General features: G+C 35.0%; 1 protein-coding gene across 2 annotated transcripts in view; it reads right to left on the bottom strand.

Annotated features, from left to right (window-relative positions):
• The window catches only part of LOC132701002 (hemicentin-1), a 178,944-nt gene that overhangs the window by 13,260 nt on the left and 145,488 nt on the right, over positions 1-20,196 (bottom strand). For both annotated transcript variants that reach the window (XM_060668613.1, XM_060668622.1), the window contains 3 exons: positions 18,187-18,360; positions 17,947-18,135; positions 16,778-17,116 (listed from right to left, as the gene is read on the bottom strand). In XM_060668613.1, coding sequence (XP_060524596.1) covers positions 16,778-17,116; positions 17,947-18,135; positions 18,187-18,360 — 702 coding nt within the window. The remainder of the gene's footprint in view (positions 1-16,777; positions 17,117-17,946; positions 18,136-18,186; positions 18,361-20,196) is intronic.

The following is a 20,196-nucleotide window of genomic DNA, read 5'->3' as shown; positions in this document are numbered from 1 at the left end:
CTGAGAAATACGCTTGGATGGAATAACCGACAGATCGAGGGAGCCGCCGATCTTTTATCGCGTTTTGAACAACAAAATTGAAAATCCAGTACGTTTACTCCGTTATCGTTCCTATTGAATTAATCACGAGCTTGTAACCTCTCTCTCAGGGAATATTAAACAACTACAATTCAAACTAGTGGCATCTTTATTGCCTTGACGTAAACGTATAAGTACTGATCCAAACGCCGTGCAAATTTACAAAGTACCTTAACCTCGGGTCGGTCTCGCTGCTATTCGTTCGGTCCTTCACTCACAAAAAAGCTACCAGCTAACAGCTTTTGACCAGGAGCCCCATCAATTTCCACCGCACACACTAAACCTTCGGTCTCCCTAACCTAACTCCACTGTCCTTCCGCACACAACCGCACGAGCACGGACCCATAACAGGCATCGACCAAAAAAATTCATAAACCACCTAACTGACAGGTCGGTTACAAACAGAAGTGATCTCGTGGTCAAGGGAAACGTAAATTATAAATGCAAGATTTTAGTTAGCTGCACATCGAATCAATAAAAATCCGAATTCACAATATAAGTAGTATCTTTCCGTGAAAGCGATTTAGACCGGAATGGCAACAGCGTGAAAGAAAGGCGAAGCAAATTTTACAATTGAAAAAGTTGACTACTGATGGAGATGCTTTATCTTGCTCATTTATACGGAGTGCTCTCTTAGCTACACATCGAATCAATAAAAATCCGAATTCACAATATAAGTAGTACGGTACAAACGAATAAATTCTCGGGGGCTCAGATCAGGAACAATATCACATTTTTCCAATGTTTCTTCTTTCTTTTCGTGAAAGCGATTTAGACCGGAATGGCAACAGCGTCAAAGAAAGATGAAGGAAATTTTACAATTGAAAAAGTTGGCTACTGATGGAGATGCTTTTATCTTGCTCATTTATACAGAGTGCTCTACTGATAAATTCGTCGATTTGTTGTAGGTACATTATAAATAGTAAAAACATTTTTGTTTTCTTGGATTTCAGCGAAATTTCTAGTCATATTCCATATAAAAGTACTTTGAATTTTTACTCTATTAGAAAATGCCCTGTTGAATCAATTAAGTTAGTAATTTCGACTATTAATAATACATCACTAGGCTTCTTCAGACCGACCTTAACTGAAACTTAAACCATCACCGTGTGGGTGATTCTGTTTTAACTGTGATTTTTTATATCTTGTTTGTGCCCACTGGTGATTTATTAATAATCCAAGAATGAAATTCTTGTATTAATTAGATGACCATGAACATGGACAGCGAATCTATAATATTTCAGCTCAATGTTAATACCGCGTTATGTCAATGTCTAAAATTTATCTATAAATTCTTTTTTTTTGTTTCAGTAAATTATTTAAACAAATTACCTTAGTAAAAAACGTTGACACTTTGATACTGAGTACCGGTTAAGTTACTTTTGTCTTAAAAATTTAACGACTTTTTGAATTTGAATTTATATGATTCGAGTCTCATCTACCTTCAGATTTATGAAACGTCGTGCTAAGTACTGTTTAGTGCAAAGAGTTTATATGATTTTATTGTATGTCAGTACCGTGGAACGGAAAACTTCAAATATCTTTTTCGTTCTTGGCGTTCTGAATTTGTAATAAAATCCTTTCGGGCTTTTACTTTTACAGTAAAATAGTTGAATGATATGCATAAAAAAGTCTATTTCTAAAATCTTGGAAATTTTAAATATAAGAATAACAGCTGCAACGGAATCACCCATGTGCAGTAAAGAAGTTTATAGAAAATCTTAAAAACTTTGGATTGAGTTGAAGCGGAAGCGAAAAAAAAAATGTAAATTAAAAATACTTATCATAATAAACGGACGACATTTATTAAAATAGCACAGAAACTTAATTTTTCAGAAATTTTTAAATTTGGTTTTTAAAATTATAACAATTTTATTGAGAAATGTCTACTATTGAGAGAGATTAATGCCACATTCTGAATAGTGGTGGCAATTATGTCGATTAAAAACACCATTTTTTGTAAATTTTGTTACATCTGTCCAACTTATTTTCTGCATAAAGAAATTATATACCTATAGTAATACAAGTACTAGCAGTAATAAATTCAGAAAATGCTACGCTTCTTGGAATAGTATATTATGCAACAAGTGCGGTAAACGTCAGAAAGTTTACCGAGTGTTGCATACTATACTTTTTCTACGGCCGTTAGTTTTTGGGTACATTTTCGCAAAACACGAATACAAATGTCAAAATTCAAAGGGTGGGAAATATCTCCGAAAACATCCGATTGCTCCCAAATCTGTGCGTTAAAATCCCGTAAATGTCCGAAGTGGCTCGGATTCATGGGAAACGAATCTGACGTGGTAAAGCGACGCTTCCCGCAAACTAGATCGGTGCGTAATTAGGTATTTTACAGACGGGAGTAGAGAAAATCTTTTAAAGGTACTGTAGAAAGTGTGTATGAATTGATGACTTTGATTCGCTCGATTCCGAATGCTACATCGAAAGGCATAGTTGGATATGTAGCAAAATAATCCAAAAAAGGCTAATTATTTTCATTCAAGTTTTTACTATTTTTTATAATCTTCTTAATTGCATGTGGTGATGGCTCCTGCCTTTGCGGATAACGAATCGTAAACGTATAGCGTGTTCTGGTTAAAACTTTGTCGCATTATTCATAAATAATAATTAAATTGAAATAATCATCATGTCGGTACGGTTATCGATAATATGATTTATATGTCAACTGGCAACAACATATAAGTGTCCTTGACACGTTTTCATCTTTCTACGCTCCGTCAGTACCGTAGATTAAATGTTAAGAGCAGACCAAGTAAAAAAAAATAAACTGCAATATCTCCAAAACTATAAATATTGGGAATAGACAACCTAATAGGAAATAGTCGTAGTTTTTAATTCTAAATAAGATAGATGAAAATAGTTGATTTCTGTGTGTAAAATATATTTGTACATTGTACATTTAACTTGTTCAACGAACCATAGTTTATGGGGTAAAGTAAATAGAGTAAAATTTGAAAAAAAAAATTGAAAGGATTCCATATGGGAAAAATTTGCCACGCACCTCTTGGTCTAAATCGCATATAAAATCAACGCGAAATACTGGTCAGAAAAGGAAAAAAAAAGAAAAAAAAAGGGTAAATAAATGAATAGAAAAAAAAAAGATTGAATTTCTTGCAAAACTGGGTCGCTGGGTGCTTGCAAATTAGTTACCCGTAGTGCTCAGAGTTCTGGAGCGATAGGGGGGGGGGGGGGGACGAATAATAAAGAAAATATAGCACTATTTATCCTTAGGGCGTCAGGAAGTAGCAGACCTTCCAGTCTCTCAGATGGTGTGAGGAACCCGATGTTTTACAAAAAAGAGAACATTAACGATGAAACCTACCATTAAATTTAAATTGGTACAATCGATAAAAGATAGTCGTGAAGGTTAAGGGGAAAAAAAAGAGACAGATGAAAACTGGTCTACGTTATTTATTACGCGTCGATAATGAGAAACTACAAATCCGCGACATACCGACCTAAACTCCGCAAAATTCAATTGCCTTCCCCGCAACAAGTAGACAGCCCGTTTAATACGAAATTCCCAAAATAATAGAAATATACAAAGGAAAAAAAGGTCAAATTCCCTTAGGTGATCACCACAGGCGTACAGGGGCAATATAGGTAATTATTAAAATAAAAAACTCGACCACGATCATACTCACTATTACCGGTACGTCAACTTCCCGCAAATAATTATACATAAATTTTCAAAGCATTTGTACACAAATTTTCGAGAGTAAAACTACATGATTATTGAATTTCCGTCGGTATAGCAAAAAAGGGTATCGATTAAATTACCGAGCGTAACATAATCGGAAAACAAAAAAAAGGGTATGCCTAACAATATGTCACGTGGCGCTTACATCGAACTGGACGTCACCTTGTTTATTTCCCGAACAGTGCAGCCTACAGGGTGTGTCTGACCTCGCGCAGATCTATCAAGTGAGCCGGTAGTCAAGCAATGATTCAAATGTGCTCCAATATCCAAAGAACACAGGAACTTCGAAGTTTGGATCCTCCCCGAATACGTCAATCCAGAAGCCTCCGAAACGCGAGCCCTCCTAAAGGGGGTACGGGTGCTCTAAGGCGAGTACAGGGCTTCAAGGAGATACGGGTGCTCCAACGAGAGTACGGGTGTTCCAAGGACTCTATAAAGTTTCCGCGTATAAGCCGACAGCGGCTAAATTCCGAAAACGAGCCGGAAAATTTACTGACTGAAAGAGTGAATAGAATGGTAAAGGCAACAAAAGCTAAATAGTTAAAGACTTTACCTCGATGGATGTTCTTGAGGGTGAAAGCTTGGTAGGCAGCAGGTAGCAGTCAAATCCTCTTACAGAGTAAGTGTGGGCAGTTCTCCGAACGAACCAAAAATATGAACAGCAACGGAATCACCAAATCGCTGACCACACATCTGAGTGAATTTAACCCTATATCCGCAAAGCGATGGCTGAAGAAAAAGCCGGTAGGTTAATCACTTTTTGGCTAGCTACCACACTGTTCTTCTAACGAAACAGGAAAACGATATCATACCACGCATGTCGCTCGGAGCCAGGAGTGAGAAAGATAAATAGATTACTTTCTCAGATATTCGAGAGAGATGCCGGAACGGAGAGAAATCACGGAAATTGTGCATAAGGCCATACGCCCAATGATACTAGCGATACGAATCTATTTCGCGAACGAATTCAATTAATTCTTCATTGATAAGTTTTAAGGAGACCATTTATTAGGAAGTGTGTATTTGAAACATTAGTAATAACAACTAAATAAAGCGAATTAAATTACGACTTTCTTAGCCTGGTAGCGCAGACGTCAGAGTAAATCAGGTGTTTGCCGGTGAGGCAGGAAAAAAAAAGGCGCTTAGAATTTAAAATGTAGGCGCGGAACTACCGGATCGTATTCCAGTAAAGTAACAATTCTGAAGTGTTATAAGATAAAACGTTAAATATCTAAGAAATGCTGATCTTTAGACATGAAATATGTCTATAATTTTGGCGGAAATCCAAAGCATTTTCTACAGGGTAAGTGAATAGAGTATATTTTTAAAGAAGTCGGTAAGGGAAAAATTTACGGACATCAGTCTGCAAACATAATGTTTGACATAAAATGTTAAATACCTAAGAAATGGAGAAATTTAGTTGTAGCATATACATGAAAATAAGGTGTTCAATTTAAAATAAGAAAGGTGACACCCACGTCCGGTATATCCGAATAATCCGAATATGTCGCCATTTTGAAAATATTTTAACCAACTTCCACTAAGATTAGTTCAATTTCCATTTTTTATGTCTTTGCTATATATAGTTTTCCCATAACAGATCAATGAACACCCTATATAAATGGGCTGTCCTCGTTGTTTGTTACTTTATTTACCGATATATTTTTGCTGAAGTTGTTTCATTATTGGTCAAACCGCATTTTTTTCCAGGTAAGGAAATCTGCTAATACATACCCTAAATGGCTCAAGGGATTCGGAAAAATATAAAATAAAATAAAAATAAAATGAAATGTCACGGTTTGGTTAGTCATATGCGATTTGATAATATCTGTAGATAATAGTTAACACCGTATTTGGTTATGAAGTACTCTTACTTAATTAAATTATTAGAACATATTTATTTATGATAGAAATAAATTGAGCATATTACCTTTCATGTTCCTGGAGTTACGGGGACTAAACCAATATAAAGTGTTTTTTTTATCACGCAACATTTTTGAATTAAATTTTAACTTGTCAGATTCATTGTTTTAAAATATCGAACATTACACGAAAGTCTAAAAATTGAAATTGTTATGTTACTGGCATATATTTTGTAAAAATTAATATGTTCTGTACCCGTTGCTCATTCTGTGCAAATGAAACAATGCTATTAAAATCTGGAACTACTGCTTTAGAAAATCAAATACAAGTGAGTGGGACAGACAGAAACAGACAGCAAAGTTGGGCGAAAAAGGGTTAATTAAATTCCCGAATCAAAGAATATTCTTCCCCATAATCTTATTGATCCAAGAAAAATTCTCTTACCACCGTTGCATATTAAGTTAGGACTGAAGAACCAGTACGTTAAAAGCATGGAATTTTTAGAGGTCCTCAAATAAGGCAATTCAAGGAAGATCAAGAATTTAGGAATACCATGATCGAACAGCCATTCACAAGAAAAGCCACTGGACGCAGTTTTTCGGCCAAGACAGAGAGGCAGGTTTTTGTTTTTGAATTAATAAACATGATGTTTAAATCAACCGAGATATATAGTTTTTTGGTTGGTTTTCTTTGGGCCTTTTAAAAGTATATATTTTTTTACAGGTGTGGTTCTTCGGATTTGGTCCGTTATTTATTAATAGGCTTTACTTCGAATTGCAAATTTATTGGTTCACGTTTCGGTTATTTCGACCTTCATCAGAACATTCTGGTCATCTACAAAATTATTTTTTAAGTCACAGCGTTTATATGTCTTTTGTTTTTGTTTTTAAAGGTTCATAAAAGTAAATGGACAATAAAAGTAAATGGACAAAATAAATAAAGGTTATAGACAAAAATAAGTAAATGGACATAAAAGCATAATACATATGAATAGTATGATATTAAAGGTGAAACACAAAATAAATTAAAAAAAATGTATAATAGAACATACCTTAAGCGAAAATGATTTGTTCTTTGGTTAAAATATATACGGACCGGTACACAAACGTATTTTTGACGAACAACAGTTTAGAAATGACACTGATAGGCGAGGAAGTGCGCCTCTTTTCATTGCATTGTTTTTTGCTTTTTTTTTGTTTTTTTTTTGTTTGCTTTTTATTTGGCTTTGTTGCTTTATTTTTTTATCTAACTAAGTTATGGTGAACTTTATTGAGATTCTTCGTGTCTGTCTTCCAGTTTACGGTGTTGCTATTTTTTTGAATTTCGATCATTTCGTAGAATTCTCGTCGTTTGGAATGGTTTTCAGTACGTAATATTTTTGTTTTTTGTTCATTGTTTGTGGCGTGGTTAGAAAGGGCTGTTTCGTTTTTTTTTTTGGCATATTTATGACAATCTATACGACTATAAATATTGGCTTGTTTGTCCAATGTACACACCATCGCAGTTTTACACGGGATTTGATACACCACATGGCTTTTTTTATTTTCGGGAATCTTGGCTTTTAATTTGCTAAAATTGCTTTTTAGTAGATTATGTGCCTTATGTGCCACTGTTATGTCGTGTTTTTTAAATATATTATTTAGACTCTCGGATAGTCCATTGATATATGGAATATTTTTCTTCGTTGTATCAGTATTGTTTATTTTTGGGGTACTTTGATTGTCAAATTTGTGGATTCGTCTTTTGAAATTCTTGTTTATGAGTTTAAAATTTGATTTCGATCTGACATTTCATTATATATATATATATATATATATATATATATATATATATATATATATATATATATATATATATATATATATATATATATATATATATATATATATGATGACACTATATTCCGGGATATCATCCGTTCGCTCGTTGAACTCCGACTGGAATCCTGCATCCGACTGGAATCCTGCAAATCTTGCATCCGACTGGAATCCTGCAGACGTTTCGCCGAAATCTCACTTGGCATCTTCAATGCTCGCGTTCCGAAAACACTTAACAATAATAAAATGTCAGATCGAAATCAAATTTTAAAAGCATAAATATGTTGGCATGTGATAATTATTAAAATGCTTGTGTTTCCAATTTAAGTTTCATTTCAACAGTTTTTATAATGAATGTATTATGAATATATTAACAATGAATATAAATAATATATAAAAATATTCTTTTCAATGCGGGCTGTAGTGCCCTTCAATAAAATTAACCTAAATATACGCACATTTTATGAAAACAATTACGGAAGCCAATAGATGTTACTATAAAAAAATACATGGGAATCAAAGAATCAAGAATTTATTCACCGAACTGATTGCTATAGCTTGTTAACTCCCTCCTGACGCATTGAATTAGCCGTAATTTTTCCTCAGCTTTAACGCCATCGTCACTGCAGGTGCAGAAACATTACGAATTTATGTTACAATAAATTATTTCCTAAAGCGTGTTTCTCTAATTTGGGGTAAACTGAAGCCCGATATTCCGTGAGGCATCAATTACAATTTCAAATTCCAACCCCTTGAACATACACACACATTCGACGTACTTATTGAAATCGGAACCGCGTATGTATATATGCAAGAATGGTAAGCGGCTTTGCATGTCGTTCAACAAAGTTACCCTCCTATCGGGGACCGATCTGCGGTTATTAGTCGAACGCGATGCTACATTTTGCGCTACCAACCGATTATATTAGCGGAATATTCATATTTGCGATCGACTGCCTGGCCAAATTGAGATATTTTACCTACAATAGAAGCATTTTACCCCTCGATAACGTGGAACGCTAATATTATCATAACGACCGTTGTTTTCCGTTTCGCAATTTTATTGATTTTAACCGTTTTTTAGTATGGCAAATTCTGCGCACCTTGCCGATGTGCCATTGCTTTATAATGCGATACCTGCAGAGTTCGTTTTTGTTCTAAACAAGGCTAAATGCAAAAGTTGAACCGAAAGTAGTTCATCAGAAATTAAACAAACAATTGTTAATCCCGCATCAGGTTCATAAACTCTTTCAAAATATAAAAAACTTGTCACTTTGTGGTCATCCATTAAAAATATCAATAGCGAAGCTTATAACGAGAGAAACCAGAGAGCGACGAAAAACATCGCTATTATGATCAAACATTAGTAGATGGCGAAACTGATGAGATATAAAGTATACAAGCCATTGCATCATTTCGTTAAAGAGTTTAACTAAACCTGGTTTCCATTAAAATTTAAGTCTGTTTTTGCCGACTATACATCAAACTCTAAATAATAAAACTTGGTTTGTTATCAATACCACTAACTGCTGTTAAGGGAATTAGAATTTCAATTGACCCAACACAAATCTATGCTAGCTAATCTAATTTTGCTCTCATACATTATACTTCATTATGTTTATAATATGTATTATTTATTATTCATTCATTGATTCATTCATTTTTCGTAGAATTTTTGGAGTATATTATGCAACAAGTGCAGTAAACGCAATCTGACTCACGATTTAACAAATTAATAGTATATTATGCAACAAGTGCGGTAAAAGGTATTTGACTCATGAGTTTATTTGACACGAGCGGAGCGCAGCGCAGCGAGTGTTTAATAAACGAGTGACTTAAAAAGTTTACCGAACGTGTTGCCTACTATACGTTTTCCATGACCGTTAGTTTTTAAGTACTTTTTCGCAAAACAACACGAATACATTCACTGACATGACCGTCAGAATTGACAAACGTCAAAATTCAAAGGGTGGGAAATATCTCCCAAAACATTCAATGACTCCCAAACCCGTGCGGTAAAATCCCGAAAATGTTCGAAGTGGCTCGAATCCGTGGGAAACGAAACTGACGTGGTAAAGTGATTTTTCTCGCACGCTAGACCGGCGTGTAATTAGGTATTTTACAAACGGGAGTAGAAAATAGTATATTATGCAACAACTGCGGTAAACGGCATTTGACTCTAGCGGAGCGAGTTTTTAATAAACGAGCGAGTTAAAAATTTACCGAGCGTGTTGCATACTATACTTTTTCTACGACCGTTAGTTTTTGGGTACATCTTCGCAAAACAACACGAACACATTCACTGATATAACCGGCAGAATTGACAAACGTCAAAATTCAAAGCGTGGGAAATATCTCCGAGAACATCCGATTGCTCCGAAATCCGTGCGGTAAAATCACAGAAATGTCGGGAGTGGATTCATGGGAAACGAAACTGACGTAGTAAAGTGACGCTTCCCGCACGCTAGATCGGTGGGTACTTAGATATTTTACAGACGGGAGTAGAAAAAATAATAACAGATTATCGGATTACTAAATTTCATACCATTCAAACAAAATATTTACTAGTTACGGTTTTGCTATTGTTGTCTCTTTTTAACTGTGTACATTACACAGAGAGAGAGCTGTATTTATTCGATATGTCATATAAACAACGGAATAAACACATTCTTGAAACGTTATGTTGTTTATTTAACTTTTACAATTGATCCTTAAGTAGTTTATTTAAAGAAAAAGACTGTAATTGGAAGAAAAATCATCCAAGGAAAGAGCTTTTAAGAGGATTAAATTTTTAAAATCGTATAAGCAAGAAAAAGCATGTTCAATTTTGTTTTGTTTGTAATGGTTCAACTGGACTTGGCGAGATATTAATATAAAAACTGTAAAAACAACTGAAGTTCATGCGAACGGCATGTGAAATTTATGTGAGAAACTTAAAATCTATAAATGTCTAATATATTGCATAATATTTTTCTGTGTATGGGTTTTTGGGTACATTTTTGCAAGAAAACACGAATACATTCACTGACATGACTGTCAGAACTGACAAACGTCAAAATTCAAACCGTGCGATAAAATCTCCGAAAATATCCGATTGCTCGCAAATCCGTGCGATAAAATCCCGGAAATGTCCGAAGTGGCCCGCATCCGTGGAAAACGAAACTGACATTCTAAAATGACGTTTTTTTACAGACGGGAGTAGAAAAAGTCACTTTCCACACGCTACATGGGTGTATGTTTAGGTATTTGACAGTAGGGAGTCAAAAAATCGTAAAGTAAATCAATGAAACTATTAACTTTAATTAACTAATATGACGATTATAAAAATCCACTTCATAAATTATAATCTGCGACTGGCGTAACTAACGCTGCGACCGAAAGCGCAAAGGGCACGAAATAAATAATTAAAACTTTCTACCCGGGAGACGCCAAAAATCTTAAATTTTTAATCAACTTGAAGAGCCGGAAAAGAACATCGGAGGGTGCTATCAAATCGTAATCTAACGTTCTCATGTTTTTCAGTTTCGTGTCAGATGTGAAGTTTTCTCGCTTCGTCGGGTGAAAGAAAAACGCCGAACCGATGAGCAAAAAAGCGGGAGATATTCGCACACTATGTTTCCGCGTTCCTTACAAATTGATAACAGTCTGGACAGATAATTGCTAATGGATTTTTCTAAAAAAAAAAGTGGCGGAAGTGTTGTCAATTTATAACAGTGCTCCAAAATAACCTATGTTATGGATAAATTACACAGGTCTACAAAATTAAATATTTTGACAGAGGTTTTTATTTTGAAAACTGATTGGCAGGTAGATTTCAAAAATTGTATGCATTTATTTGTATCACGTAAGGCTTTTTTACAAATATTAAAGAAAAAAAAATTTCTAAAATAATTTATTTTTTCTTCCAGTAAAATTGTGAAAACCTAGTTAAAAAAATACTTTACTCAGATTTTTTTAAGAGAAATCTTCGTCTATTTCCAGAAAGCTGCGTTGTGCGGACATTCGGCATATCCCGTTTTAAAATCCAATATCGTCCTTGAATTCCCTTAATGTCCTAGTGAAACCTCTCTCCCTCTTCTTCGCCAAAGGCTCCAATATTTCCAGGAAAATACTTCAAGTGTAAAAACAGGAAATGCACTTCCGATCTCATATTACAACCTAGACGATGAAAGTGGGTTCTGACGATATGACGTTTTCTGGTTCTATTGGGGCGGTAGGCATCGGTACATCTGGTCCAAGAGGAACTCGTCGAATAGCAGAGTCAAGATTGGGATATACAATTGGTTTCTTATTCTTTTCTGTTGAATCCTTGAACATTACACGAACAAAAATAACAATCGTGACTGCGATTGCTACGCTCTCGCAATACCATAGGAACATCAAGGCTTAAACATTTCTTCCTACCTTTTTGCCATTTTCTTAATGCATCAACGAAAACGAAACAAAAAGTATGAACAGCCCAGGACTTGTCTTGGTAGTCAATTTTTACACCAAAATAAGCAAGGTATACATTTTTCACAATAGGAGTTATAGTTTGCCTTTTCTTTACTACGACATAACTACCACAGATATAACCAAAGTTGTTTATATTATTATTATTATATTTATATATTTATACGTTCTGAAACACTAGAAATCCGCAACAATGAAGGCAACAGCCGCGAACACGGTAGCACGACTACCAATACAACCAAACTGCGCATAAGTAGGTAACAACGCTGCATTGATGCCAATTCTGTTGCTTTGCAGAGATATCTAATATCCAGTGCTGTCAAATCACATAGGTATGTATATTAATAAAATAACATTTTTTTACTCCCATCTGCAAAAATACCTAATTACACACCGATCTAGCCTGCGGGAAGCGTCACTTTACTACGTCAGTTTGGTTTTGCACGGATCTGGACATTTCCGGGATTTTACCGCACGGATTTGGGAGCAATCGAATGTTTCCGGAGATTTTAGCGCACGGTTTGAATTTTGACGTTTGTCATATATTCGTGTTGCTTTGCGAAAATGTACCCAAGACTAACGGTCGTAGAAAAATGATAGTGTGCAACAAGTTTGGTAAACTTTTTAAGCCTCTCGTGAGTCAGAGCAAAAATATTGCGTTTTTGGGAGAAATGGCCCCCAAAAACATGCAAATAAGCAAACAGCTGTGAAACATCAAAATCACTGAAGACCTGTGTTATTAATAACGTATCAGTTTATCGCCTCAATAATGCAGCAAATTAATAGAGATGAATTGAAATTATTTAAAGTTAGGTACTATTTGTGCATTAGTTTTATTTTTTATTAGCATTATGAAGCAATGACTACTGAGTCGGGGCAATCCCGATTTTCCAGCGTCGCAACAGCCGCACAGCACGCTAGAGCTTGCTTTGATTCAGTTTTGTAGTACCCCTCTAACCAAGGTGCGAGTAAAGTACTCCATAAAGCAAAAATTCCGTTACTAAATAGCTAACTTGCAATCTGTTCCTGCACAAGGCAGAAGTAAAACAACACATTAATTTTTCACAAAATCACAAATTTTTTGCTTCTCGTTATATATGACAAATACAAAATCAACTAGGAGAACATATGCTAAGTTTACGAAATTCTTTCACCTAAGAAATAGTTTAAATTTAAAAATTTTTCTCACAAGCTTAAAATTAAAGTATTAGTCACAATTTATTCATATGCAACCTTCGTGGCATTGTAACTTTACGATCATCTCGCATAAACTCACACTATCACAGTCTATAATAGTAGCAACAAGTGCGACTCGAGTCACTCACGAGTTTATTTGACACGAGCGGAGCGCAGCGGAGCGAGTTTTTAATAAACGGGTGAGTTAAAAAGTTTACCGAACGTGTTGCATACTATACTTATTCTAGGACCGTTAGTTTTTGGATACATTTTCGCAAAACAACACGAATACGTTCACTGACATGACCGTCAGAATTGACAAACGTCAAAATTCAAAGAGTGGGAAATATGTCCGAAGACATCCGATTGCTCCCAAATCCGTACCGTAAAATCTCGGAAATATCCGAAGGGGCTCGTATTCATGGGAAATAAAACTGACGTGGTAAAGTGATGCTTCCCGCGCGCTAGATCGGTGGGTAATTAGGAATTTTAACAGTTTCAACAAAATTTACAGATTCCTCCCACCATTTGGACATCAGAATGTACTTAGATGAACACGTACGTGAGGCTAAATCCTCTGGATTGTTTATTCCCATTATTGCAATTTCTTGGAAGGAAGTCAGCCTTCTAATTTCATGAAATCTGTTTGGCGCAAAAAATCCAAGAATATACAACAACTCTCTTTGTTCCTTAAGCAGTTCTTGAATTAGCTGTCAACAAGTATACCTATAGTTTCTTCTACTGAACTGATCTAAAATAACTGTAGCTGCATAAGCATTGTGAAACTTATCTACAAAAATATATATATAGTTACGTCACTCGACTCAGTACGTCCGATTTTGTAATTTCTAAACTAATCAAATTCGATTATTATTTAGCCCACTCTTTAAAAGCAATAGCTATGTCCTGATCTACTTTGGATCCCAAGTGATATTCGAATATGTATAACCTATAGGGTCGAACACTTTGTGGGTTAAACTTAACAGTTTTGTCTACATCATGACTAAATCCTGTATTTCATCTTGAAATAAGTCTGCATTCAATGTAATAACATCCATTTTTGGATAGGCTTTCTTCCATCCTGTGAGCTCCATTTGGGCTTCTGTCATTGCCTGTACTGGCTTTCTGAGAAAAGTGTTCAAGGTAAATTTATTTGGCACACTAGTGACACAGTTATCGATATAAGAATGGAGGCAAGTTTCTCTGAAGATTCTCTAGAATATGCAGAGCCTGGTAATAAGCTGTTTTCTAATCATTGTTATAGGTGGCGATCTAATGTCGCAGCTGTTGTGCTGGCAAATAATCTGAGGGTTTCAAAAGTTGCCGACCTTCCGGATTTACGTTAATCTGTCAAAACGCCAGTATAAACCTTGTCAGAATTTCTTGTATGTTTCCATCAAATTTACACTTTTTTTTCGAATTTAAGCTTTTTTATCTTGTACCAAGCACAAGCCTCGCTGCTGTAGTGCATCCATATATAATTGTTTTGGTTAATATTGACTCGACGGTCATTGCATTCCTTTAAATTGTGAGGAATTTATCCCTCGTGCTATTCATCCTATATATCTTCCATAGACCACTAGTTCACAGCTTAACAACACTCTTCTCCATGTAAATATTTTATTTATAATAATCTGCATCAAGGAACATCTCTAGTGGACCTTGCCACTCAAAAATGTTGAACCTATATAAACTGGTTTAACATTAATTAAAACTAATTTTTTGATCCAACACTTCCAAGATATTAATGAATGCGTTTTACCTTTTCCCATGCCACCGAATAGACAGTTTATAAATTTTCCAGTTCTTTTGGGGTTTACTTTACTACGGATTTCAGATATATTTTTTTTTACTGCTTATACGCTCAAGTTTTAGATAGCTGTTTTTTTTACTTCTTCTGAACGATTTCCATTTTACCCATCCTCAAAAGACTCGACTTCGTTTGTCATTTCATTTTGATCCAGCGGTAAGCCCGAATCCCTCACTGGCTAAGGCGATTCGCTCTTCATTTTCCACTTCAGATCTTACAAAACTGTTTCCGGTTCCGACTTCCCCACTTGAATTATAAGAGAATATTTGCCAAACAACTTATCCGACGTAACGCCCAACTTATCAAGAGTTCTTAATTGCCTTGGTCATACACCTTGGCCTATTCGAACCTCGGAGGGGACTTTTCAACCCAACTTACGCAACTCTCAAATAAAGTTCCTATTTATAAGTTATCGTTCTTAAATCTCAATTCCATGCATTCTATAATTTTTTCATTATTTCAACAATTCGACGCGCTTGACTTCCTGGTACTGTAAGGCATGCACAAGGTATTCTATTCTATCACAATTGTGAACAAAATTCTAGACAATGTTTGATTATGCCACCATACTTTAACTTCTATGGGCGGCAGCATAAATTTACACTAACCTTTCCTCGGGTCTACTGTACCTGACTAATCCCAAAAAATGTATACTGGTTTGAACAGTATTTTTTCTACTTGCAGTCATCAACCTGTAAACGTTTGGATGTGGACTTCTAACTGGTCGTTCAGTCGTCCTCTTCTGTCTTGCCTTCCTGCTTTCTTCCAACAGCAACCTGTAAATTGCGCTATCACAACCAGCAAAATTGTCCCAGTTAGGCTTCACGCACTCCCGGTAGAATTGGAGTTCCATGATGTTCAACCAGCAGCTCGACCAACTCGGCTGCCGTCTTCGTAAAACACGTATGGTCTTCTTTCCTCCGATATTCGACATTTCATCAGTTAAATTTTCAAACTTATTATATCTTCACTGCACTATATCGTATTAATTGATAAGAAGCAAGTCCTGTCACGATCACCAAAAAAAGTAATTTTTTATATAAATGCTATTTTCTCCTTCTATTTGATAAATTCAAAATCAATAACTGTTAACTCAGGAAATTATATGCTAGACTAGAGTTAATTGAAGTTTGAAGCATGAAGCTTTTCAAACTATTGGCTAAAATAACCTCGATTATCTTTTCCTTCCCAAGAATTTTGCTCTAATTGTTTCTGATTATATATATACTGAATCCTCGCTTTATGATAAACCAACTAGCGTACCTATGAAGATAGTTTCAGAGGCACCTTTTGAAAAAATTAGTTCGAATAAATATAATTGCAAAAATATGGAATTTACATCCTTTCAACCTTTTTTTCCATATGAACTCACATTGTTGCCCATTACTAACTAAATAACTAACCAAAACTATATCAGGAGATTTTTCAATACTTATCAGCTCTAAATGTTTTATATTACACAAAAGTTAATCTTTTTTGTGCTAATATCTCCCTTTCTTGAAGTTTAATGCAAATGTGATATGTTATATTACTTAAAGGAGATGGACGTCATTGCCAATGCAAAGTTATTCCTAAAACTTATATGTAATAATAATATAAAACATAAATATGAGGCAGTCGGCAAAAGAAATGATGAAAGCAGCACAACATCGTTTGTAGATCAGGAGCTTCAACTCAGTTCAACAGTGCTATTAAATAATAGGAAGGAAGACGATGGATCCTAGGTTTTACACTAATAAAAATGTAAGGAGTACCTGCAACGTAGGGCAGAATTTGATGGCGTAAGAAGTGAATGTCCAAATAGACAGTATTTTAATTAAAACAGTTGTTGACAAACAAAAAGCATTAAGATATACCTACCCTCTATAAGCCTGGATATCCTCTCTTCACATTCACCGTACATACTTGCTCTGTACAATGCGCTCCTTCTGTGGAAGCCTTCTCCAAATCCCGCCTCTGATAGTTCCAGCTCGCTTGGAGGTTTGCTGCTTGGTCTTCGCCTCTTCCGGATCGTAGTGGACTTTGGCGCATTTTTCCGACAAGCTATCACGGTAGAGACAGCAATGATGACTACAATGAGAAGGACTGCCGTAACTGATAATCCAGCAATGATGAGTGTGAGACTTAAGCTCGTAGGAGATTTAGATTCGGGAAGTGGAGAATTTGGAATGTTTTTGTCGTTCAAATCTGTTTCATTATCTGGAACAACAACACACATAATATTAAGTAATGTTTATTAATGTTAAACCCCCATCGCCCAAATTAAATATTCTCAGAGAGCTAATTCAAATTTGGAAGGTTCAAAATGCGTTAAGTTAGCGATTAGTAGCTAACCACATGAAGGGAATGAATTCATTTTCAGTTTTCAGTAAGCTGCCCTAATCAACTAACATGTTTTTAAGATATCCCAAATAAAACAATTGCCACCATTCGGCGTGCAAGAATCTCTAGTCCAGAAAGTGAAAAAATACAGAATAGGTCACTTTTCGCTACCGTCCTTTTGTCATTTTGTCAAAATTGTCATTAAAGTAATATTAAAGAACCTCATTTTCCAAACGGCTGTGAACTCGGCTCAGAAGTTATTAAAAGTTACCACTTTTCAAATTTTCACAAACTAAAAGTCATGGAAGATATGTCCACCCAATTTTCGGAAAATTTTTCAGATGCCTGGTTGTTTTCAATTAAATTTAACTCGGATATTAACCCGGAGTTTAAATGGTTCATTTATCATTAGCCAGAAACTTTCATGAAAACGCTATACACTAAGTAATATCTGGTCGAATTTTAACGTAATACACCACAGATTAGAGAGCGACGTAGTTAATGTTTCATTTAATTCGGCTTTTGGGTCCTAATTGAGCTCATTCGCGGTGCAGCATATTCGTGTTTTATACGTTCAACGCCATTAAGTTGTGTCAAACAAGTGTTATGGAAATGGGCGAACAGATATTATTCGCATTCAACTTGACGCCTTTTCCAGTCACTTTGTGTCTAATTTAATAGCGACAAATAACCGAGTAATGACTCACCATCTTCCTGAAGGGAATCAGATCCTTGTTTGGAGATTGGAACACTGGGAAGAACAACCGGGGGCACACTACGACCTCTGGCGTTTTCGGCATAAACTATCATCTGGTATTGTTTGTTTGCTTTCAAATTTGGCAGACGAAACAAGGGGCGTTCGCCGAGAACCCTGAATGCCGGAGATGCATTTTCTCCTAGAATTTCGCCATTTTCAAATGTATTTTTAAATCCGGGGGACGTCTGACCTTGATCACTAAGAGTGGTAATTATACCGCTTGGCGCAGAGACAGATAAGTCGGTAACTTCTAATACGAAACTTTGATGAAGACCGCCATCTTTACCGGCGATGCAGGAAACTTCAAGGAAGCCACCACCAGTCATATTTCTTATGATGCAACTTCGTGGCGGTTCTGGTGGTTCTGTAACAATTTTCAATTTCTCAATAGTGGTCGTGGTATTAATTTTTACATTTTGCCCTCTGGTCAAAAACTAATACTAATAATATATGCAGTAACGGGCTATTTGTAACAGAAACTCACACGTAAATAACTACAGGATCGACGAGAATAATGCTAAAGGAAGCAATAAAATATGTGACTGATTGGTTATTGAAAGTTATTGGTAAAGTATTCTAAAAAAACATAGGGAACATATTGATCACAAACCCAGACCGTAAATGATAACAACCATTTATTATTAGGATAAGTAAAGTAAACATTTTTTGTGGTGTGTGGTTTGTAGAAAATGGTGAACTTGAGATAAAATCCATTGTTATCGTATTTAAAATGTAATGTGAAAGCAGAAGTTTTATAAAAGGCGAAGCATTAGTTAAAGCGAAACTTGCAATTTAAATAGGGTCTACTGCAAGAACTGATAACAAATCTTGCATCACCCATTATTACAAGTTTTTTAATATTTGTTGAATGCTATTTATCAACAAAGCAATTTGTTTTGTGTTTGGATTTGAAATTGTTAACCTTTCCTTTAATGTTCAACACTCGGATGAATCCATAAAGGCACTGAATCGCGAACTACACCAATTGAACTACTTTTTTAAACAATGTCAACATAAAAGATACAACGCAAATATAATCCCCAAATGTCACCAGTCCCAATTTTACTAGCAAACTAAGGAATATTTTTTTCCGCAAGAAGTTCAGTGTATTGTAAAATCGCCAATAGCTCCCACTACGATTCTAGAAAAAAAATGTCTTTGAAAATCACTCCACACATAATACATAAGTATAAGTAAAAATTATATATATTAAAATGGTTAATTGATCTTTATTATATATAAATTTTCTTTTCCTTTTTCTTGTCTTACTACGTGATACTCCAAAATTTTATATAATAACTATATAACCATACACCATATTTAAAATATTTTTAAACCGAGAAAAAAATTGAAATTTATTTACGTAGTGATTTTGCAAATCATATTTTTCTCGAAAAACCCGAGATTCAGAGAACGTAGGCGGTTCCATCCGAAAATTAAAGTTGTCAATGCGTTGGGGTAGATATATGGCAATACTAGATTTGTGAAAATATTTGTAGAATATAGAATATCGACGAATGTCAAATTTGGAAAAGTTTATTTTAATAGTTTTTAATTAATATCGTCGTATATCAAATTCTCATTTGTTATTTTTCCAGACTTTTCAATACGCATCGCAACCGATATGATTGTTTTCAAATATTGTCAAACCTTCTATATAAATAAAAATCAATTCTTGTTCTTAAGTCTCGTTAAAATTCGCGAATGGCAGAACGGTTTATCTTATCTCGGTCTTGAAATGTTCGTGAAGGTCTAGCGAAAGTTTAAAAGGTGAGAAAAATTAAAATAATTGCCGTTAAAACCCTAAAAACAGCCCTAATTCGGAGAGTCAATTTTCAATTTATTACCGCTACACGAAGTTCAAATTCAATCATATCAATCATGCGTGAGGATTGGAAGATCTAATATCGCTTTCCGAAACTCAACAATAGTGATAATATCGCGAATGCGGCGAAATTGTATAGTCACAATCATTAGTAGTAAAAGCTTTAAATTGATTAACAAACTGTATCATACCAGTGTGTGTCTCAATATCAAAGTTATACCTTATAAATAGAAAGTATTACGGGAAAACTTTGTTTTGTAAATAAGCAACATGATGTGTCGAAAATAGTAATGAAACTTCAAGCTTCATTCAAAAAATGCTTTTTTGTTATATACGGATTCGCTTTGTTTGCTTTAAGATTATTTTATAAAAAAG

The sequence above is a fragment of the Cylas formicarius genome, unplaced genomic scaffold (assembly GCF_029955315.1).
Source record: "Cylas formicarius isolate icCylForm1 unplaced genomic scaffold, icCylForm1.1 PGA_scaffold_10__41_contigs__length_53128322, whole genome shotgun sequence".
Taxonomy (NCBI): domain Eukaryota; kingdom Metazoa; phylum Arthropoda; class Insecta; order Coleoptera; family Brentidae; genus Cylas; species Cylas formicarius.
This window is presented reverse-complemented; position numbering and strand designations above follow the sequence as displayed.